The sequence below is a fragment of the Lytechinus variegatus genome, chromosome 2 (genome assembly GCF_018143015.1).
Source record: "Lytechinus variegatus isolate NC3 chromosome 2, Lvar_3.0, whole genome shotgun sequence".
Taxonomy (NCBI): Eukaryota; Metazoa; Echinodermata; class Echinoidea; order Temnopleuroida; family Toxopneustidae; genus Lytechinus; species Lytechinus variegatus.
The window spans coordinates 31,954,024-31,978,880 of NC_054741.1; the positions used below are offsets into that span (position 1 = coordinate 31,954,024).

At 36.6% G+C, this 24,857-nt stretch overlaps 1 protein-coding gene across 1 annotated transcript; it reads left to right on the plus strand.

Moving 5' to 3' along the window:
• The first annotated feature begins 4,081 nt into the window (after positions 1–4,081).
• Positions 4,082–17,905, plus strand: LOC121407865 (neurotrypsin-like). The gene is made up of 6 exons (XM_041599097.1): positions 4,082–4,216; positions 7,228–7,536; positions 10,549–10,869; positions 13,584–13,910; positions 15,135–15,467; positions 16,761–17,905. Exons 1-6 carry the CDS (start codon positions 4,132–4,134, stop codon positions 17,294–17,296), a joined length of 1,911 nt encoding a protein of 636 aa, XP_041455031.1. The 5' UTR covers positions 4,082–4,131; the 3' UTR covers positions 17,297–17,905.
• The last annotated feature ends 6,952 nt before the right edge of the window (positions 17,906–24,857 follow it).

Consider the following 24,857-nt stretch of genomic DNA (forward strand, 5'->3'; position numbering starts at 1 on the left):
AAAAAAAATATGGGGAAAAGAAGAAAAAGAGGGAGAAAGGAAGAGAAACGTATTTGGAAAGAAGAAAATATCATTAACTATTATACAGATATTGCCTACCTAGAGTTTGAATATAACATTTCCTCTCCCCGACGGAGTTATATTTTTCGCAAGGGAATATATTTTGCCCGAAGCGCGCAGCGCTGAGGGAAAATATCCCGAGGGAAAAATATAGCTTCGGAGGGGAGTTGAAATGTTATTTATTAAAACGATAGACCAGGCAATATCTGTTATATTATATAGTATATGTGGATTCGCCATCAGAAATTGCATTCATCATCTGGCTCAAACCCGAAATTCTTGCTACAGCTCTGATCCATCTACGTCATAAAAGTTTTTTTTTAAAAATACATTAAGCGCGTTCTTCATGCAATCAACGCGTTAACACTAGCGCGTACATCAACTACCTTGTTGCGCAACTTGTATGCAGCGAGTGACGTCACCTTAGTGGATATAACGCCGCAATTGAAAATACTACGCGGTATATTCCCTGGGATGACGTCAAAACCTAGAATATAACAAATGCGATCCTCGCAGCTATGGTCATGTGATGGCGTATTGACCTATCACTGATTCGAATCTACATGACCTATGTAATATTATACAGATATTGCCTACCTAGAGTTTGAATATAACATTTCCTCTCCCCCACGGAGTAATATTTTTCCCAAGGGATTATATTTTGCCCGAAGCGCGCAGCGCTGAGGGAAAATATTATCCCGAGGGAAAAATATAGCTTCGGAGGGGAGTTTAAATGTTATTTATTAAAACGATAGACCAGGCAATATCTGTTATATTATATAGTCTATGTGGATTCGCCATCAGAAATTGCATTCATCATCTGGCTCAAACCCGAAATTCTTGCTACAGCTCTGATCCATCTACGTCATAACAGATTTTTTTTGGGGAAAATACATCAAGCACGTTCTTCATGCAATCGACGCGTTAACATAAGCGCGTACATCATATAAACTACCTTGTTACGCAACCTGTATGCAGCGAGTGACGTCACCTTAGTGAAAATAACGCCGCAATTGAAAATACAACGCAGTATATTCCCTAAAGTGACGTCAAAACCTAGAATATAACAAATGCGATCCTCGCAGCTATGGTCACGTGATGGCGTATTGACCTATCACTGATTCGAATCTACATAACCCATGTAATATAACATTATATTACATCGTTTTAATAGGTATAATTTTACATAGGTCATATCGTAGGTCATAGGTCATATCGTTTTAATAAATATCGTTTTAATAAATAACATTTCAACTCCCCTCCGAAGCTATATTTTTCCCTGGGGATAATATTTTCCCTCAGCACTGCGCGCTTCGGGCAAAATATATTCCCTCGGGAAAAATATAACTCCGTCGGGGAGAGGAAATGTTATATTCAAACTCTAGGTAGGCAATATCTGTATAATATTATAATTATGTTGTTACATTACATAAGAAACATTTTTATCATAACTGTATAAACATAATTTGCTCAGGGCCTATGTCTCATTATGGTGCTCGCATTGTCTGTTTAATGAGATATAGATATTCCTTTTGTACTAAAACCTCCCGTTTTCAAGTCAATATACACGAAATATATTTCCTCGCACTTCAAATTATCATTGTTTTATGTAGCGACATACGCTTCTTTTTCATGACTACTTAAAGTGATTGTCCAATGTTAAGGTCTTCATATATATGAAACATTTCCTGTCCGTGATTACGTTCGCATTAGTGGATTGGTGAGATATGTCTGCTCTTCATGAATTCCTAAAATCAGTCCTTAAAATGTCCCTTTTCTGATCTGAATATCAAAAGTTTTCAGCTCGCGCTTCGCGCTCGCATCATTTGGTTAATGAAATACGTATGGTCCTAGTTAATTTCTCCCAACAAGCCTTAGAATGCCCCACTTCAGGTCTGAATTATTTAAATTTTCAGCTCGCGCTTCGAATATTTAATTAGTCAGAAGCGTAAGCTATTCATGATTACACTCGCATGAGATGACTATGGTGAGATTTGTATACTCTTAATGATTTCCTAAAGTATAGTCCTTAAAATCTCAGTTTGGGGTCAATATATGCAAAAATTTCAGCTCGCGCTTCACGCTCACATTGTTAAGCGAGGCAGGTACCTTTCATTATTACAAAAATTTGATTATAATGTCTCTTTATAGGTCTGAATATCAAAAAATTTTTAGCTCGCGCTTCGCGCTCGCATTATTGAGATACATATCCCTTTAATGAGTTGTCCTAACTTAAAGATGTCTTTTATTAGGTCAGTATACCTGGCAACTGAGTGCGCTTTGCGCACTCTATAATTAAGTGACTCACAATTTTTGCTGGTGCCTCCCCAATGCCGTGACCCACGGATCGCCAATGAGAAATGTTTTAATTTATCTCATTAGTACCGGTTCTTTGCTCTGACTTATTTTATCCCAATTACGAAAATTTGTGTTTAAAAACAGATCTCCTCTGACATCCCAATTTCAAATTCCAAGCTTCTCTCACTGCCCCCCCCCCCATCCCGATATCAGCAGGAATGGTAATCCTTAAGTAAACAACCACACACTCTCCCAGATAATCCACCTTAGGAGAAGTGACCTTCATACGGCCAGGAAGAGGGAGAGAGAGGAGAGAGAGATGTTGTGGTTTCCAGCGCGGTGTTTGTTCAGCTCTTATCAGCAGCTGCAGTCGACCCCGACCCCAGTTTAAACGAGAAAAACTTAACTTTCCCCAAAAACTGAAAATGGGGTGTCGATACCCCACTTGAGTTCCCATTGACTTACACGCAAGGCCTTATCAGCAGTCAAATGAACCCCACCCCCAGTTTAAACGAGAGAATTGAAGCTCTCCCAAAATCTGAAATTGGGTTTTCAGATTCCCCACCTGACCTCCCATTGACATAACATGCAGGGCAATGGGGTTCCTGTGTTATAAGCTGGTGGGGTATTTTTTAAACACAGGATGTATGAGAAATGTTACCTCTTCTCTTTGATTGATTGATTTTATTTGGCAATTAAGTCACCATAACATATTATACAGTAGCATTTAAACAACAGGCTTGCACAGGATGTCCCACGAAAGCTCGAAAGCTTATTTCCAGTGGGGTCCTGAATTAATATAATAAAATGATATTATACTATTTACATATTAAAAATGAAGAAAAAAATCAGAATTTTGTATTACCAATAAATAAGATATATAGACAATAAATAAGATATATACAAGAATATAACGAAGAAGAAAAGGAGGAGAAGGAGAAGGAAGAGGAGCAACAGAAGAATAGTGGGGACGAGGAGTACGAGACGGAAGAAACTGATAACGAAGGAAAATAAATAAGGAGAAGAACAACAGCAAAAACGGTGACGACCGTGACAATAACAACACGAAGAGGAGAATAGGAAGAGATAAAAGAAATAGAAAGAATAGAAGAAAGGACATATCGAAGCTTCACAACCACACTATGTACATAATAATACCTGGTAGAGAAGAGAAAAGACCTAGGTCAGTATTCAGGCTAAATCAACCGTATAACATATCATTTGCATCTTCTTTTTGACTCTCAAGTGAAAGATATTCTTTCAATTTCCTCTTAAGTTTCCTATCTCCTTTATGTAATTGGGAAGGGAATTCCAATGTTTTATAGCATTGTAATAAAAGGAGTTACCAATACTCCCTATCTTGCGGTATTTATATTCTAATCAGTGGCAAAAATAGTATCACACGATCTACCTCATTAATCCAGTTACACGTTTTGTACATTCATTGGCAGATTTAATACAAAGAAAAAGAAAACTAACACTTTTCATTGCTCGAGATTGAAAAAGATAATGAACCACACATGTGACCCGCCCCTTTTTGCCACGCCCACCTTTCATGTCGAAAGCGCTCGCTCGCAGCTAGCTAGCTGAGCTGAGCCAAATCAGGCCGAATCGACGATTTATGTGCGGCGCCGGCGCTGCCTTTATCGCCGGCGCCGGCCGTGAACCCATATCCGGATATCTACGTACGTACGTCGAGCGACCCTTGAATATATCTCTCGCTCTGAGAGTGAAGGCATCAGTGCAGTCGAGCCAGTCGAGTCCAGAAAAGTGATGTATTTGATGACTGGCCTTGTAAGCTGCATCTTTCTGTTTTTTATTGTACCTTTCCGGACAATTTTTGCTCAAGGAAATTATGGTAAGTATGGTAAAAAATGAACTAGCACGACCATTTCCATGTACAATTCTTATGCATACATACGATGGTAACCCAGGGAATTCCCGCCCGCGTAGCGGGGGTAGCGGTCGGGAGTTCCCTGGGTTAATACGATGGTAGACCCCATACACTTGTTCACTGCAACCATCCTGCTTGTGCATGTGGGAATGTACAGGTAAGACTATGGTATGCCAATGCTGTACATAGTCTTTGAAAAATCATTAAAATATCACCTTTGTGACCAAAATTACTGATTTCCATACAGTTGCATTTTATTTTTCATTAGTAAGTTGGGAATAATTTTTGTATTCACCAGAGCGCTCAAAAAAAATGAAATTTTGGCATATTTTTGTATATGCCCTCTATTGGTGGAAAGTAATATGGTAAGAAAATTTTCATTTTTCAATCTCTATATTTAATTTAGAAAAAAATAATTCAAAGAATTAAATTTACATAAGAGCCAAGTTATATGATAAATAGCTGTAATGAAAACTGACAGAAAAATGTTGATTTGAATCAATAGAGAAAAAAAATCAGACAAGCACAATGCTGAAGATTTCATCAAAATCAGATGTAAAATAAGAAAGTTATGACATTTCAAACTTTCGCTTATTTTTAACAAAATAGTAATATGAACGAGCCAGTTACATCCAAATGAGAGAGTCGATGATGTCACTCACTATTTCTTTTGTTCTTTATTGTATTTCAATTTTTACGAATTTGATGATTAGGATCTCCTTGCCTGAAGCACAAAATGTTAAAATAATGGAATTCCATGTGTTCAGGCAGGAATGAAACTTCATTATACATGACAATGACGAGAAAATCACAATATTTCATATTTCAAACAAAAAACAAAAGAAATAGTGAGTGAGTGACATCATCGACTCTCATTGACTCTCATTTTCATGTAACTGGCTTGTTCATATAATTGTTTTGTGAAATGAAGCGAAACTTTAAAATGTCATAACTTTCTTTCCGATTTTGATGAAATTTTCATCAATCAATCAAATTTTCATCAATCAATCAAATTTTCATCATGCTTGTTGAATTTTTCTCTTTTTATTGAAATCACGTTTTTGTTGGGGTGGACTTGTCCTTTAAATGTTTGGCTGTAGTGTGCAGAGTTTCAATTAGTAATTTTTGTCTCACAGGTCTGCGAAGCAGAGTGAGACTATAGGCGCCGCTTTTCCGACAGCGGCGGCGGCGGCGTCAACATCAAATCTTAACCTGAGGTTAAGTTTTTGAAATGACATCATAACTTAGAAAGTATATGGTTCTAGTTCATGAAACTTGGCCATAAGGTTAATCAAGTATTACTGAACATCCTATTAAAGTTTCATGTCACATGACCAAGGTCAAAGGTCATTTAAGGTCCATGAACTTAGACCATGTTGAAGGAATCAACATCGAAATCTTAACCTGAGGTTAAGTTTTTGAAATGTCATCATAACTTAGAAAATATATGGACCTAGTTCATGAAACTTGGACATAAGGTTAATCAAGTATCACTGAACATCCTGCGTGAGTTTCACGTCACGTGACCATGGTCAAAGGTCATTTAGGGTCAATGAACTTTGGCCAAATTGGGGATATATGTTGAATTCCCATCATAACTTTGAAAGTTTATGGATCTGATTCATGAAACTTAGACATAATAGTAATCAAGCATCACTGAATATTTTGTGCAAGTTTCAGGTCTCATGATTAAGGTCAAAGGTCATTTAGGGTCAATGAACTTTGGCTGAATCGGGGGTATCTGTTGAATTACCATCATAACTTTGAAAGTTTATAAGTCTAGTTCATTAAACTTGGATATATGAGTAATCAAATATCACTGAACATCCTGTGCGCGTTTCAGGTCACATGACCAAGGTCAAAGGTCAATGAACTTTGGCCGAATTGGGTGTATCTGTTGAATTACCATCAAAACTTTGAAAGTTTATGGATCTGATTCATGAAACTTGTACATAAGAGTAATCAAGTATCACTGAACATCCTGTGCGAGTTTCAGGTCACATGATCAAGGTCAAAGGTCATGTAAGGTCAATGAGCTTTGGCCATGTTGGGGTTTTTTTGTTGAATAACCATCATATCTCTGTAAGTTTATTGGTCTCGTTCATAAAAAGTGGACATAAGAGTAACCATGTATCACTGAACATCTTGTGCGAGTTCAAAGTCAGCACTGCTGCTATATTGAACCGCGTGATGCAGGTGAGATGGCCAGAGGCATTCCACTTGTTTCCCTTTGAAGCAAATGTCATGGACAAGATAATTTGTACATAGCCCTTAAGTTGGGGTGCTTAGTATGGTATTTACATGTAGGCAGCATCCTCTGGATATCAGGTTGACGACCCCCCCCCCATAAAAAAATAATCCTTGCAAATGACAGAGATTTTGGAGCAATAACCTTTCTTTTTGTTAATATTATTCTGAATTCAAATTCAAATTCAAAAGTTTATTGATATAAAAATCCTGACATTGAAGGATCATCATCAAAAACAAAGAAACATAAGAAAAAAAAATAATACAACATTTAACGTAGTAACAACGAGGTATAAAAAAACCCAGAAAAAAAAAAGAAACAAAAAATACCAATCTTGGATGAAATATTAGATGCGAGATACATATCAATGCATAAATATACACGCACATACATACCGTAATATACCTAAACATTAATACACCCATATAAGTATAATATCATCTTTTTCTGTCAAGCATCCTCAGTCTCTTCACTTACATATAACTTATTCCTATAACACATTTTGCTGCTATCCATATTGCTACCTAATATCAATTGGAATTTGTTTTTGTTAGTTATTTTTAAAAAATCCGGCAGTACTGATGAAAATCCCCTTAACAAGACCCACAGCACAACCTATTTGAAAATCATTCCCAGGGCCTTGGGTGTGGGGGGTAATTTAAGTTGCCTTCCTATCATTCAATGTGATTTCAATTTTTCCTGATCTTGTTTTTTTTTTTTTTACCAGACCTGAGGCTTGTCGGAGGATCAACACCTTCTGAAGGGAGGGTGGAAATCTATATGTATGCGCAATGGGGAAGAGTGTGCAGCGATGATTGGGATGACAATGAATCTATGGTGGTCTGTCGCCAGCTTGGCTATTTAGGAGTATCTGAAACGTTCTCCGAGGGCGCCGTGTACGGTGAAGGAACTGGATTAGTTCAGCTAGCTGAAGTGAGCTGTACAGGGACGGAGACATCATTGTTGTACTGCTTTCATCGTCGCACCTGGGGGAGTGATGATTGCACTCAAGATGTAGGGGTCAGATGTCAAGAATGTTAGTTACATGGTGTCTTTTGATTTATGTTATTCACTTTTCTTTATACAAAGCAACGAGATTAAAGATAAATACCAGTTGTAGTGACTTCAAAATGAGTTTGTATATAGAATCCAATAAAATGACCACCCTAGTGTCTGCTGTATACGTGGTTTGAAAAATATGTGTCAAATGATTCTGCAAGCAATTATTTAATGTTGAGAAATTAGCAAAATAAGCACAACATTTTCCAAGCAATGATAACACTCTGTTCCACGTGCATATCTGTGTTGATCATCAAGGTGATCATTTTTGTCTTGCCGGCATACATGTAGCAGAGTGAGACTATAGGCGTTGCTTTTCTGACGGCGGTGGCGTCAACATCAAATCTTAATTGAAGGTTAAGTTTTTGAAATGATAGCATACATAAGAAAGTATATGGACCTAGTTCATGAAACTTTTTATATAAGTTTAACCAAGTAGTACTAAACATCCTGCCTGAGTTTCAGGTTACATGACTAAGTTCAAAGGTCAGTTTGGGTCAATGAACTTAGACCGTGTTGGGGGAATCAACATCACATTCTTAACCTAAGGTAAAGTTTTTGAAATGTCATCATAATTTCGAATGTATATGGACCTAGTTCATGAAAGTTGGCCATAAGGGTAATAAAATATTACTGAAGATCCTGCCTGAATTTCAATTCACATGACCAAGGTAAAATGTCATTTATGGTCAATGAAGTTTGACCAAGTTGGGGGTATCTGTTGAATTACCATCATAACTTTAAAAGTTTATGGATCTGATTCATATAACTTGGACATAGGTGTAATCAAATATCACTAAACATCCTGTGCGAATTTCAGGTCACATGATTAAGGCAACGGTCACTTAAGGTCAATGAACTTTGGCCATGTTAGAGGTAATTATTAAATTGCTGTCATTACTTTCAAAGTTTATTTGAATATATTTAATACGTTTTGGTCTGATCAAAAAGGACCTGTCAAGGACTGTTTTTAGTTAATCATGAAGATGATTCATATTTTAAGAATGAAATAATGTGAGTGGGAGGCGCAAGCTGACAATTTTTGACACTCCGACCTAAAATCTGGACATTCTAAGCACTCTTTTTATTCATTAATAGGATATGTATAATTTACAGGAAACAAAATTGATATTCAGACCTAAAACGGGACACACTAATCATGTTTTGTAAATCAGAAAGATGATGATGATTGGGTATCTACCTACACTAATAATGCGAGCGTAAAGCAGGAGCAGAAAAGTTATTCTGCTCTGAAACTGGATAACTTAAAGGTCAAGTCCGCCTCAGAAAAATGTTAATTTGAATCAATAGAGAATAATCAGACAAGCACAATGCTGAAGATTTCATCAAAATCGGATGTAAAATAAAGTTATGACATTTCAAAGTTTCGCTTATTTTTAACAAAATATTTATATGAACGAGCCAGTTACATCCAATTGGGAGAGTTGATGATGTCACTCACTCACTATTTCTTTTGTTTTTTATTGTTTGAATTTTTATACAATATTTCAATTTTTACGAATTTGACGATTGGGACCTCCTTGTCTGAAGCACAAAATGTTGAAATAATGGAATTCCACGTGTTCAGGGAGGAATGAAACTTCACTTCACATGACAATGACGAGAAAATCAAAATATTTCATATGGACACGCCCCCTCCGATTTAATTAATGTGAGCATTAAGTGCAAGCTAAAAACTATAAGATATTCCGATCGGAAAAGGTTGAATTTAAGCACTCTTTTAAGCCCTGAGAAGGAAAATTCTGAAGTTGATATGGATTATTATTTTGACCTAGGACTGGGATATTCTAAGGATATTTTGTCATATGAAAATGATGACTATCTGCCTATTCCTCTTCCTAAGTACAAGATGAAAGAACAATTTGATTTTTAGGAATTCATGAAAATGTTATCTTACTTTTAAATCTAAGAAGCCTCATGAGAGCGTGAAATTTGTTGATATATATTACGGCCAGAAAACTGGATTTTATAAATAGGATGCATGGGTTGATATATTTTTAACAAAAATAATGTGAGCACAAATCGCGAGCTGAAGTTTTTTATTAACTGTCATGAATGGGAGATTTTATGTAGTTTGTTAGAATTTATATAGGTATACATGACTCACCTGTCAAAATGTGAGTGAGATATGTATCTCATAGAACAGGCATGCAGGAAGCGTGAGCAAAAATTTTATACAGTGACGTGAAAGATGTCTTTTCACTTTTTCTCCTCTTTTCCCTTTTTTCTATTTTTCTTCCCCCCCTTCTTTTTTGCTCCTTCCACAAAAAGGGGGGGGGGGGTTTGATATTGGTCCCCCCTTTCAAACAAGGCAAAAGCGATTTTGTGTCTCACCCACTTATGAAAATAACCATAAATATCGTGATTTGCGAGAGCACGCAACAATTGTATCGAAACTTCATTGTGAAATGACTTGAATGGAATAACACTTGTCATAAGAGAGTCTTGCATGTAAACTTTAACGTTGACCTAAAAAATGACCTTTGACCTTACCATGTGACCTCCGACTGCAGCATAACATGCAGGTCCCCCAAGTCCATCTACCAACCAAGTTTGGTTGAAAAGTGACTTACGGTTGTAGAGTTAGGTGTCATAAGAGTCTTGTATGTAAACTTTAACGTTGACCTGGAAATGACCTTTGACCTTACCATGTGACCTCTGACTGCAGCATGACATGCAGGTCCCCCAAATCCATCTACCATCCAAGTTTGCTTGAAAAGCTACTTTCGGTTGCGGAGTTATGTGTCATTAGGTTTGTGACGGGCAACATTTGGATCCAGAAGTCTCGCCTTCACCTCTGGTGGGCGAGACAAAAATCCCCTCTTGGGATTTCCGCCCATGTTATCAAGGAGGGAAAGCACAGTGTCAACAATATTCAGATTATTCATTGTCTATTGACTATTGGTATGCATGAGTATTTATAAACTGCCTGCTTTCATATTACTGCGTATTTTCTTTTATTTATCAGACTCTGAAGGATCACTGAGATTGACCGGAGGAAAGGACGTAAACGAGGGGCGTCTTGAGATTTACCATCTCGGGGCTTGGGGTACAGTCTGCTTTACAGAATGGGACATGGTCGACGGTCTGGTAGCCTGTCGACAACTTGGTTACCCAGGCGTTGATATGGTAGGACTCGCCAGTGGACAAGGTACAGGGAAAATCTGGCTTGACGTTGTTCGTTGCAGCGGCATCGAGAAGAGACTTGATGAATGCCATCATGATATCTGGGGAGCCAACGTTTGTGACCATGCAGATGATGCAGGAGTCAGGTGTGCATTGTTCCCAGGTATTTTTATGAAAAGTTTTATCAAATGCCCTCAATTTATTTATACTTGCTACTTTAGTGACCGCTTTGTTGAGGTGGTGATTCAACATCTTCTTTTTCCATGGTGACTAGTAGGGCTAATATCTCAAACACTTAATAAGTAAACATCTTAAACTCAGACATTTGTCCATGCAGGGGGCGCACTCAAATTCTAATTTAACGGAGGTGTGCCTCATAAAACCTCAAAAATGATGGTACAAGGAACTGGTTGCAATGTTTGAAATAAAGGGTCTTGAAAGCTGTGATCTATCGGGCAGAAAGAAAAACATGGTCAATGAATATGCAAAATAGGGTGCTCATGCTATGTTATAGAGCGAGCTTACATGTATATCTGGAGTGCCTTAGCAACTTTGGAGTGGAATTGAGTATCTAGAGAACTAAAATTGAGGTCTGAAAAGGGTGGTCATCAAATCGTCTCTGACCACATTATACACAGACGCCCCTCATCCTCTCTGCAGTAAAATTTCCACAATCAGTAAAGAATATGTCGTTTCATATTTCAGATAATTTGTAGGATTTAATTTTGTTTTAATTAGCTGTCACATTGAGCCCTGTAGCTCTCAAAAAATACCTCTACAGTCTCGTATAATTAGGTGGTCTGTCTTTGACAGATCACCTCTTAATTTCTTCAGAATTTTCTTATTATTTTTATTTATTTATTTATTTTTACGGATTTTTCTTGTCGCCAAGTTATCTCAAAATAGACTTGATCAATTTCATTGAATTTCATGTCATTTATAGGATCTGTCATGGACACGTCAAAATAAGCTTTTCAAGGTCATCAGGTCATGATGACGTCATCTAGGCGCCATTTTGTAAAATCACATTATCAATGATATCTCCATTATCAATTATCAAAAATCAATCAAATTAACATCACATCAACTTCAGGTCAAGGGTCATCAGGTCATGTCATCAAAGGTCACCTGGAGGTCACGACGCGCGCGTCAAAATTTAAAAATGCTCAAAATCACTTTTTGACCAAAGTAGAGTACGTTTCAGGTCATTTTAAGCATTTCAAAATTTTGCGCTCGCGCTTCCGCGCGTAACGCCTTAACGCAACGCAGAAACACCGTTTTTTTTACATCTTTGCATTGATAATAAAATTCTGAACAATTTGATACCTTGATCAACCTTCTACGACCATTAATGACGAAATTAACACCCGTTAAAGTTTGCAGCACGTGTGCGCGCGAGCTCTCACTATAGGCCATATATGGGCAAAAACATGCCTATTGCAAATTCACTGTAGCTCTTTAAATAGTCCGTTGACCCCCAATTTTTTTTCATATATCGATAGAGTATTAGTTGCAGATTTGATTTCATGTCACCATTGTCCCTCAATTTGATCATGACGTCATCAAAATGGCGCCTAAACTAAAAATTTCATTTTTTCAAAAATGACGTCATCAAATTTATGCAAATTTGGTTGTAACTTCTCGAATATAGATCGGTTTTCGCCCAGATTTTGATATGTTGTAGTTTAGAATGTACTCTTTCTCCTCAGTTAACATAAATTTTCGTTTTGAGAAACGCATCATTGCGTAAAACAGCGATGAAAAGAGGCATGTCATTTTTCCTCATTTTGCGTGTAATCTCTATGGGACATGACTTTTTCTCAAAACTAGATTTGACATTCCTCTATTTCGTGAGCCATATCTCCAGTTTTTCGTGTCGGTTTTCCCTGAGCTTTTAGTATGTTGTAGCTGAGATTCTAAGCTTTCGCATATGTGCCCTCCATTTTTTGATCAGATGCCGGGATCATGCCCGTATTTCGCTTGCAAAATTGGAATTGTAATTCTCAAATTTGCTTACGTGTAAAGTCTATGGGAAATATGCTAGCTCAATCGGTAAGGCGTCAGACTTGCATCTCATTCAATCATGCGGGCAGGGGTTCGAGTCCGCGGGTGAACATAATTTTTTTTTTTTTTTTTACTATCTTGCGCATGATCAATTATAACAATTCTGATAATTAATAGCTAAAACATTGCAAAATAAAACAGATTATAATTACTTTTTTCGTATTATATCTATCTAATCATATCCGTCCATCCGCTATCTGTTATAAATCTATCTATCCATATATATGTCTATCTGTCTATCTACCTACTTTGTATATGTATCTGTCTATCTATCTCTCTCTCTGTCTAATATAACATATCTATCTGTTTAGATATGTATATCTATCTATCATTCTATATATCCATCAATCTATCTGCCTGTCTCTATCTATCTTTCTATATGTATGTCTGTCTGGCTATCTATCTATATCAATCTATTTGTCTCTATCTATCTATCTATCTATTTATCTATCTATATGTCTGTCTGTCTGTCTATCTATGTTTTATTAATATAACCACCTACCATTTATCTCTCAATCGATCACTTGATCCATCCATCGCTCCATCCATCACTCCATCCATCTATATACATGTATATAATCATCTATCTTGTATGTATCTGTTTGAATATGTATGTCTGACGATTGTCATCACCACATCAATAATCACATTTAGCAATGGTCAAAACTTATTCTTAGGATGTCTACGATCAAGATTATCAATGATATCTAAATGATTTATTTCATACATTAGCCGACACTGAATGACAAATCATGACAGACCACCTAATTCGTCCGCATGACGAATTAAATTCTAGTTATTATTTTCTTTCAGAGGGCAACCAAACACTTAGACTGATGGATGGGGAGACGGACAATGAGGGGCGGCTAGAGCTTTTCCTCAACAATGAATGGGGTACAGTGTGCGATGATGAATTTGATATGAACGATGGTAAAGTGGCCTGTCGTCAGCTTGGTTATCCAGGGGTCCACTCAGTGTACGGAGAAGCCTCATTTGGGCGAGGTTATGGGAGAATTTGGATGGATAATATGCAATGCAGTGGTGCTGAGCTGGCATTGACTGACTGCCCCCGCGGTAGTAGTGATCATCATGACTGTTCGCATTCTGAAGATGTAGGCGTCAGATGCTTAGCAAGGTCTGGTAAGGCATCTTTGACCCTGTTCTCATTACAGTACTAAAACCAGTTTGGTGGAAACCAGTTTGGTGGAAACTAGCTAAACGTGTCATTGGAACGCTCAAAACAGTCTTGGAAGCAATTTTGTCTTCCAAGGTTGGAAACCCACCTTGTGATGTGGTTTTCAATATCGCTTTGCCTTGTCAATTTAGTTTAAAGAGAAATGCCAGTAGCTGCAATAAACACTGATTTCATGAGAAAATCTGTAAAACCAGGTTTAATTGTCAGTATATCATTGAGGATCTAGATCTGGTATAGTTACATAAACTGAACTTTGTGAAATCTTGAAATCTACGCCGAAAAATATTCACACTGAAGATCACCAACACAGATAGGCACTCGTGGGACAGTGTATTATTATTGCTGGTATAAAGACCCGACGGAAGTGACCAAATCCGCGCTTATTTTGCTTATTTCTCAGCAATTACACAGTTTCTTCCAGAATCCTTTGCCACATATTTTTTATTCATACAAACAGACACTTGGGTGGTCATTATATTAGATTCTGTAAAAACTAATTTTGAGATCATTATTAATACTGGAATTTATCTTTAAGCATAGGTGAGGACACAGCGTTCTCCTGGAAAAGATCTTTGCACACATTGTGCGGATTACTCCACACTGTGCAAAGCATGGGACCCTACTAAGATCATTCCCGGCCAGGAGATTGTGAAGAGAAGTGATCTTCCATACTGATTTAAGGGAAACCATTTCAAGAAATTAAACCGAGAATCGTGTCTTATAAAATCTTTTCTTAAGTTATGCATGACTTTACGCACAAATTGAATGCACACAACTGATGATTCTTTCTTGTGCCAAATCAGATTTGCCCGTTTTAACACAATGGCAGTGAACTTTTTTTTATTTAATCTTCACAAATAACAAAATTATAAATCTGTGAAGATTGGGATTCAACTCAATAAGCCGAGGAGAATATCAATAATTTAGAATCTGATTAAGCGTAAGAAAGGGTCACCAGTCCCTCATGATGTTGTTCCTAACTTGGAACTTTCTTAAAGCCTGATATATTTTTATAATATATTCACAAGTAGGGTTACACATCAATTTAACCAGAGAGGGGGGGGAATGGAAAAACCAATTAGGGTGAAGGGTGAACCAATAAGGATGAGAGAGGATGATACGAGTGAAAAAGTATGTCCTGAATATGAATTCATCCTTATCAAATCCAGGTGATATGTCAGTGCGCCTTGTGGATGGACCCTCGGACAAGGTTGGCCGTTTAGAGGTCTACCACGATCACCAATGGGGCACTGTCTGCGATGACGGCTGGGACGCACTGGACACTCAAGTGGTTTGCCAGCAGCTTGGGTTTACCAAGAACGGAGCTTACTTCATGGCAGCTGATCATGGGTACGGGACGTACGGGGAGTCCAGAGCAATACTTTTGGATACGGTAGAATGCATCGGAGATGAAGAGCGGTTGGAGTACTGCGTTCACAATGGCTGGGGAGTGCATGACTGCCAACACTCAGAGGATATAGGCATTGAGTGCTATGTCAAAGGTAAGACAAATGGGTTCTTGTATCACTCGGTGAGTTTTCTCACTGCAAAGCAGAATCAATCCTAGCACGCAGCAAATGCATTGAAAATGCAAGTCAAATCACAATGAAAACCAGGGAGGTCTTTGTTGAAAATTGGTGTACCGGACCAACACATGTCTGCAGTTCAAAACTAAAAAAAATGCAAATATGTCAGTTGTTTTATTCATGAAGGGCATTCGACAATAGATTCTCTGCATTTCAGAAAACGTCTGCGTAGCTGTTGCAAAAAAAACTCCATTATTAAGGTCAAATGTGACTCTTGTGCTTGTACTCACTTCATTCATCATGCCATTAATATGAGTACTGTGTATTTGATCTAGCAGGGATGTAGTCAAGGCTGATTCTTCCAGGTCAAAAGGCTGCTGGACAAAACTTCCACCAATAGACTTTGTACAAGTGACTTGAGGCAAGGCCAGCCTCGACTACATCCCTGTTATGTAGATTTTTACTTTTATGAAATCAGCTATTTCGGGTATTAAAATTTAGGATTTGCCTTTATTTACTTGAAATTTAAGACATCTTTAGGAGACTTTTGGGGGGGAATAGCTCGACTATTGTGTGCACTGCAGTGATTTTGACCCGAGATGCCAAATTTTAGGCTTTTGTTGCGATTTAAGGCTCTGACAACTTCCCATTTCAGGCTTTATATTGTCCAGCACATATGAAGCTTTAATGTGTTATTTCTTCTATTCATGTCCAGTGATTAATACTGACGGGCAACCCATATATAAGCACTGACTAAATTATCAGTGCTGACAATTTCAGTGAAATCTTTGGTTTTGATTGGCTGAAAGGTACTGGCTCTGGCTGTTACTATGGTAACTGTCAGAGAAAGACAACTTGTCAGTACTGACTTTCATGAAACGGTCCCCTGGGGGGCGTTTCATCAATATTTTCGTCCGACAAGTTGTCAGATCTGACATCTTTCCTGGATTCTGATTGGTTTAGAAGCACTGTTACTATAGCAACTGTCGCATAAAACAGGACTTGTCGGATAAAACGTCTGACAAGTCCTTTGATGAAACGCTCCCCTGATCTTAATAAGCAATTGGTATACACACAGAAGATAATAAATATGTAATTTTAGGGATCTCCCATAAGCAGGAAGATTACTAAACATTTAAACAATACTGTGAGAATAATGTAATTAAAATGAAAAGGAATTTAACTGATCTTTATAGTTTTGAATGGATTTAAAACTGCGACGGATTGCTCTATAGATGAAATGAAAATATTTGGATTGATCATTCTCAGGTAGTGGTCCATCGGTTGGAGTGATGGTGGGAATCGGTGTTGGATGCTTAGCAGGAGTTCTGTTTCTCTGTCTTTGCTGTTTGAAGTGCAATAAAAGGACACCATCGCAACACAGGGCAGTCCCCACCGAGGATGTCCCCAGTCCAGGAGCCGTGCCTTTGGCTGATGTAATTGTACCAAGGGAAGGTACACCAGAACAGAACAATATCCAACCTGCAGTGGATGCAGTGGGTCTACTGCCACCCCCATCATATGATGAAATCCTAAATTATAGATCTGTAGGTTTTGAAGGCATCAGTCCATCGGGGGAACAATGCAATCAGAGACTTTACGCATCACCCACAGCTCCCTACCCTCAAACACACCTACCGCCTCCCGCACCCCACCCACAACCCTCGGCACCCTACCCCTTACCGTCAGGTGCTTCTGGTACCTACTATTATCCTGCAGCTGATTCAGGGGTTGTTCTATCCTCACCCCTGGAGTCCTATCCAACCAATGCACCATACCCTACCAGAAATTGCACCTCAGTATGATTACAATTGATTTGTGTGTGTCACACAATACCTTTATGGACGATTGGGCCCTGTACCTTGTTACATGAGATTATACAATCAATAATATGCCCAATGTTGTAATCAATCATTGAATTGATTGTATATTCTATGTCACTGGACTCTTGTCAGTACTATATTCTATTATATTCATGTATTTTTATTGTCCTTGAATGATTGGATGATTGGCGTGGAAGCACCGTGGTGTAGTGGTTCTGACTCTCGCCTTGTAATTGGAGGGTCGTGTGTTCGAATCCCACCATGTCCTAGCGTCCTTTGTTAAGGCGTCAATCCACATTTTGCATTCTCCACCCAGGTTTTAAATGGGTACCCGGTAGGAGGCGAAAGCCTATGTAGTATGCCTAGCGATTGAGTCATGGAACTAATGTTGGAATGCTCCCCAGGGAGTGGAGAAGGTGCTTGTATGCGAGCATGCAAGGATCTGATGACCGGGGTCAAGCGCTTACAGATGTCGTTCTGATGTGTTAAGCGCTATATAAATGCGGAATATTATTATTATGCATCAAATCTTGCCCAAGTGTGAATATTGTACAGGGAATAATTTTGCTTTACAGATGAATTTGAATAGCATTTTTAGTCATAAGAGAAAAGCTCTCAACTAAGTAATGTACAGTCCTATGTAAAAATATGCTATACAAAAAACTTTAAGCATAGCCGTCTTTCAAAAATGTAGAGCAAATTGCGATGCGATACCAGGAAAATTATTCCGTGTTGTACATTCTATTTACATGTAATTCACATTTCAGTCAACTACTGAACATTCTTAGAATATTCTAACAGGATTAGAGTATTCATATCAGTGATATAGTCCCGTTTAGACTGCCTTGAAATCAGTCTGTCATGAGCTTTTATGAGTAGTAGATTACAATTCAATGACACCAGACTCTGAAAAAACGATAGACTCCCAAATAATATACCTGCTTATTTGGGACTTAGCGAATTATTCTGGCCCATTGGGAATTAAATAGCTTCTATTGGTCGTTTCCACTGTTTCTGATAAACAACATTGATTCTATACATATGCTTGTCAAAATTCCAACGAAGGCTGATATGAGACAGTCTTTATGTTTAATCAATTGAGTGATATTTCATGTATGATGTTGTTGGTAATCCTGGGAGCATTTCATGAAAGGACTTGTTAAGACGTTTTATCTGACAAGTCCCGATTTATCTGACAGTTACCATAGTAACATTGCCTCTCAGCCAATCAAAATCCAGGAGATATGTCAGATCTGACAACTTGTCGGATAAAAATGTTGGTGAAATGCTCCCCCGATTTACTATGAGAAGCCACGTGAGGTGCCTAATTGTAACTTATTATGATTCACTGTTCAATTTGTCTCCAAGATCATTTGAAGATCGATATCTGGTTGTGAAGAAATATAGATGACAAGTACATCCCACCAAAAAGTTGATTTTGAAAGAGAAAAATCCAGCAAGCATAATGCTGAAAAAAATCATCAAAATTGGATATGAAATTAGGAAGATATGAAATTTTAAAGTTTCGCTGAATTTCAGAAAAATAGCAAAAAGAAGCTGCTGAAAACTAGAGAGCCAATGGAGTAAATTAGAGTCAAAAGGGGCCTAAGCTTTCGATCCTAGCAATATCTTCGTCGGAGGCAAAATGACAAACATATAAAGTGGAACAACCATAATATAGACCAGAGACATGCAACAACACTAGAAACAAGGAGACAAAAAGGGTATTAGAGAGTAGTGATGACCATCATCACTGAATTTTCTCCCCATTGTCATGTCAAAGTTTTATTCCACCTTGAACATGTGGAATTACCATGGTTTTAACACTTTTTTTGGTAAAGTTAAGTTGGTGCGTATTGTCAATTCTGTAAAAATATTAAAATATTGTATAAATCAAACAATGAAAAGTGAAAGAAATAGTGAGGGACATCATAGACTGTCTCATTTGCATGTCACTGAGTTATGCATATCACTGTTTTGTGAAAAATAAACAAAACTTTAAAATCTCATAACTTTCTCATTTTACATCCAATATTGATGAAATTTGCAGTGTTATACTTGTTTCAATTTATATATAGATTCAAATCAACATTTTTCTGAAGTAGAATTGTCCTTTTATAAATTATATAAGCTATACAATTTATATAGATACAAAGAGTAATCTGATATGACATCTCACAGTGAATTCAATGACATCTCCATGTACAAAAGATAGTGCTTCTATTAACCCTATCTAGGCCGGGGGGGGGGGGGGGGCCTGGGAGGCCCCCCCCTCAACAAATCGCGCGATATTTTCGCCGTGCGAAATTTTTTGACCGCGCCGCTTACTGACTTTTTACTTTCAAGTCTTGCGCAACTTTTGAGACCAATTTTGTTTCACCCGGGTACGTGGTTCCGAAATTACGCAACATTATGTAAGTGCATGTCAGACCGAAAATTGCTCAAAAACGTGATTTTGTGTACAAAGTCAATGCAAATTGTGTTTTCAACCAAAATACATAAATGTATGATTATTTTTAGTTTTGCTAGTCTAAATGTATTCATTTTATGCTTTTTATGATCACAGAAGAGTCCCCAACAAATTTCATTGAAAAAACAATGAAAAACAAAAGGTCAAAAAAACAAAGAAATACATAATTGCAAAATACAATATAATACATAAAAAATAATTTGATATCACAAATTTTTTCATGTACACTTGCTAAGGACACCACAAAGAGTTTCTATACCAAAAATTAGTACATTTGGAGCTTTATTTAGGGAGTTAGAGGAAAAAGTATGATTTCGCATACTAATTACGCATAAATTAGCATAATCACTTAATAGCGATTCGCATGAAATAAATTACTATACAATCTTGTAGATTATGTCCCAGGCAACCCGCGTGCCAATTTTCGGCGCGACCGTGCGGTCGACGGCCGAGATCTTAGGGGGGGCCTGGGAGGCCCCCCCCCCGGCCATAGGAACTCCCCAAATACCCCGGCCTAGATAGGGTTAATAGACCCTTTCATTATGCTATGCCCAGATTGCTATATCAAGCTCCTGAACACCCTTTGGCCTTTGTCTTAGATTCAAATTGCTGCATATGGTGTCATGAAATTGCCATCAACTTCACATTACCTGTGAAGTGATTACTTTTGAAAATACCCTACTCTAAAACCAAAGCCAACTCTTGGAGACTGTACATTCAGCTACGCAGCTCCAAAACTGTGGAACCAACTCCTCCTCCTTAGAATTAGAACGGCCCAATCTATACCTGCTTTCAAAACATTATTGAAGACACATCTGTGTAGGGTAGTGTTTAAGTAGACGATTGGTTTTTATAAAGTTGTAGAAGCAATAGGAGTAACCAAAGCTCTGTAGAGTATATCTATATAGTGGCTGCACTATACAAATTATTATTACAAGGTACAAAAGGGTTTTTTCATGTTCTTATAGACTGAGAGATCATATTACAAAAAATAAGGAATGTTGGATAGACTTTCTTCCTCGACACCTTCAAAAGGACATCCCAAAGTTCATCTAAACCCACACTTACAGATAAGATAGACAAGCAGAAAATTGGTACAGTCCGATAGTAAGGTTGCTATATAATAGACACCATTATATCCTACATAAATTAAATCCTGTGTGCTCATTGGTTTAAATAGCATCATGTGACCAAACATATTCTCAATATTTTCTGATGCTGATAATGAAATGCCTACTGAAGAAATTTTGCTATTCCATGACGGCGCAGGAGAAATAGATCAATCAGCGCAGCGTTTGGTTCAGATGAAAAAGTATGAACTAAACGAGCACAAGAACTAGATTTTCAAGATCTATTGCTATAACTTATTAAAGTATGATATAAAACAATTATTCCAGGCCTTTATTTTGAAAGTAAAGAGGGAATTATTCATCCTTGGTTGTACTGGCAAAATTACTAGTAATGCCAGTCCAACCTCGGATGAATAATTTCCGCTATACTTACTCAAAGCCTGGTATATTTGTATACTATCTTCACTATTCATTTCAGGACTGACTTTATTGTAGCTTTCTATACAACTAAAATAGAAATCTAACAGTACTATTTGAATATTGATTTGATCTTTTGATTGATTTTATTTTCACACTTAAATAACAAAGGAATGTATATAAGTACAATCATTTTCAACATGATTAACATAAAAAAATTCTTATAAAATTTCCTCGTTTTAAATTGTTGAAATATGCATATGAAATAATCTATACAGTGCGTATCAAAAAAAAACGGGACAGTTTTGAAAAGTCTATAAAAAATTTGTTTCAAATCATTATGTCTATATTTTGATACTAATAGATACTCTAAGATCTTATCTTTGAAATGCCATTAAAAAAATTAATTTTGTTCATGCTTGAGCAAACACGGTACGTTTTTGTTCAAAAAGAGGCTTGCGCCAAAATGGCAGAAATTGGAAATTTGATGATTAGAGTTTGGCTACTCAGCAGACTTCCTCTTAATTTTTTCATTATCTTTGCCATAGTTTTCAAATTATGCTGTCAAATTTCATTTACAAATTTATTTATTTTCCTGAATTATATGGTTTTTCATTTAAACTTCTTTTACCTTTGAATTTTCCTTCATAAGTAAGAAAAGAAGATACTTTTTGTCAACCCAAGTAAGAAGATTTGCATTATTAATTGGAAGAATTTGTAATCATTCAAATCCTTTTATTATGTGAAAAAAATTATGTTATTTTAATGTGAAACAAATTATGTTATGGTACGTATAAAAGGCAGGAATCCTATTTTCAAGGGGTTATTGAATCCTTCACCAAGTTTAATTATGTGCTTGACAGGACAAACAGGAAAGGATTCATGTCTTTCAATGGCAATGGTGTATTAAGTCAATTTTGAAGGAGCAAGATATGGCAGATCGGGGAAAATGTATTAAAAAGTTGTGAAGCGAGGAAGCAAAAATTTCCACTTTTTTTATTAAAAAATCCAACTTTGTGATTTTGACATAATATTCAGAAAATGATATATTTCACTTTCTATGTTTTCTGTTATTGTCCTTTCTACTTTTTTGTTTGGTCATTATTTTTTTATGGGGGGAGCACCCCAAGCCCCCACCCCTCAGTATGCCACTGTTCAAAGGCACCATAACCTTTGTAGCACACAATGAAAAGATTTGAAAAAAAACGCTCGATCTCCAATACTTTGGTTTAAAAAAAGTTCTTGCCTCAAGAAGGAATATTCAAAGCTAAAAGAGAACATATTAAAAAGGAACAACATAACTATTCAAGCAAATAAGTAGATTTGGAAATGAATTTTAACCGCATAATTCGAAAATTATGGCAAAGATAATGAAAAGGTTAAGATGAAGTCTGCTGAATAGCAAGAAGTCCGACCATCATTTTGATCATTTTATGCAATTTTGGCGCAAGCCTCCTTTTTTACCCCAGACAAAAACATTCCGTGTTCGCTCAAGCATGAACGAAACAAAATTCTTTTAATGGCATTTGAAGGATAAGACTCCAGAGCACGTATTGACACCAAAATATAGAGATCATAATTTGAAACAAAAAATTTATAGACTTTTCAAATCTGTCCCGTTTTTTTTTTTATACGCACTGTATACATGGTATTTATAATTGCACACTTTTCTCGTTAAAGATTTATTGTGATAAATGTCAATGGGGAAGGGGGGGGGGAACTGAATCCATCTCTCAAAGTCTAGGTATTTAAAAAGCAGCACCACAGTCATTATCAATGCATTATTCTGAACAAAAATTCCATTATGTCTTTGATTAATGAAGTGTCAGTTGTTTTGAAAGAATTTGCAAGCAGTAATTTTTTTCTTCTCCATTTCCAATACATCTAACTTGTATAAACCATACATCTTATTTTCTTCTAGAAGCCCACAGTAATATAAAAGAGTGTTTGGTATAATTTTTCTTGCTCTTTTTACATTTCAGTGGGGCATTGTAATGAACATTCATATTCTATTATCATCATTATTTTTACTACTTTTTTTTAACTAGTATATTTCTTCTTTTTTTTTTGGGGGGGGGATGGGGGAAGAACAAGACCAATATATAATTTATTTACTAGGAGTATGAGGTATTTTGAATGCTTGCCAACAGTGTTTTACTGGAAATTGAAGTGTACTAAAAATGCAAGGTGGCAGCTAATGTGATATAGATATCCTTCTTTCAAACAAAACAAACTATTTCTTTACTGAATGATAAAATGTTTAGGTTTCTAATATAATCTGCATTTTTTCATGATTGGTACTTTGCAGTATTTATTAGATCTGTGTCATGGGTTATTTGGCATACATTTCTTGTTTTTGTGTGATATCATGAATAATGTGTAAAATTGTGTATGCATTTCAAAGAATTTATTTATGTATGTTTTTTTCCAAGAATCCTTATGGTCTATTTTGAGCTCAGTACTGGTCACCTTGGGACCTGATGCATGAAACTTTCAATCAAATGCAACCCATCAGCTGAATTGATTGGTTTTATAATGAATTTGTATTTCTGTTTGGGGTTGATTTTGATCACAAAGTTTTATGCAACAAGCCCCTGATTTTATTAGATTCAGGAAGAAATACGTCTTTATGTGTTGAATTATATGTGAGATAGGTATTCAATATGTCTGTTGTGTGATAATAATATTGTATTCAGAGGATATATATCAAAAATATTGTTTAAATGAATAATTATGTAGATTGTAATTGTATGCGTGTTGCAATCCTTCTCATTCTCATTCTTGCCATATGAATTTAACAATCTTGTAGCTTGATCGCAGTCAAGAATATTTGATTCTTATAATTGTATGGTCAAGCTTTTCGGATAGTACTTGCGTTTTTAAATTGAAAATCAATCAAGTGAATCATAATGCTGTCCATGCCTTATGGAGTAGTACCATTTGTTTTTATTGATAGAACAAGAACATATCTGTATTAAGGGAAATTTATGGGAGATATCAATTACATTTTTTATGACATACATGTATACAAAAAGATAGTGTTTGACATCAAAATTTCTATCATTTGCCTGCTAACAATAATAACAAATGTCATGATTGTTTACTTGTACATCTGATTTTTTAATTTGTTTTTAATCAACTCAACATTTTGTTGGGATGGAACTTTAAATGGCAATAATTGATATTTTCCAAAAAAGTCTTCAATCAAATTTCTTCAATCAATGGACAAAATGTGACTTTGATTCTATGGTTCTAAATATGATGGTATTCATTATTTTCTATGATTTGCAGGTTTACACTGCAAGTTCTGTGTCAGTGACAGGATCTGTGCTATTTATAAAAAAATATTAAATTGGAACTTTAAGACTAAACCTATTTGAAAGTATATTGTACTCATTTGTTTGGTCTCTTAAACCAGTATTCTGATATTTAGCGTAACATTAGAAGTACCCTTAAGAACTTATACATAGCACAATGAAGAAAAGCAACTTCTTACAAGTGTTCAGAATGATACGAGACACCACCCCACATCATCGTCATGTTACGAGGTGAGGTAATCCTGTTGACCTCGATCTCTTCACCTGAA

Bases quoted from the DNA above. Each gene is read 5' to 3' on its own strand.
- LOC121407865 (XM_041599097.1), top strand. From the start codon at position 4,132: ATGTATTTGATGACTGGCCTTGTAAGCTGCATCTTTCTGTTTTTTATT. The intron at 4,217-7,227 runs GTAAGTATGGTA...TTTTTTTACCAG, and splicing joins TTTTGCTCAAGGAAATTATG to ACCTGAGGCTTGTCGGAGGA. The intron at 7,537-10,548 runs GTTAGTTACATG...TTTATTTATCAG, and splicing joins AGGGGTCAGATGTCAAGAAT to ACTCTGAAGGATCACTGAGA.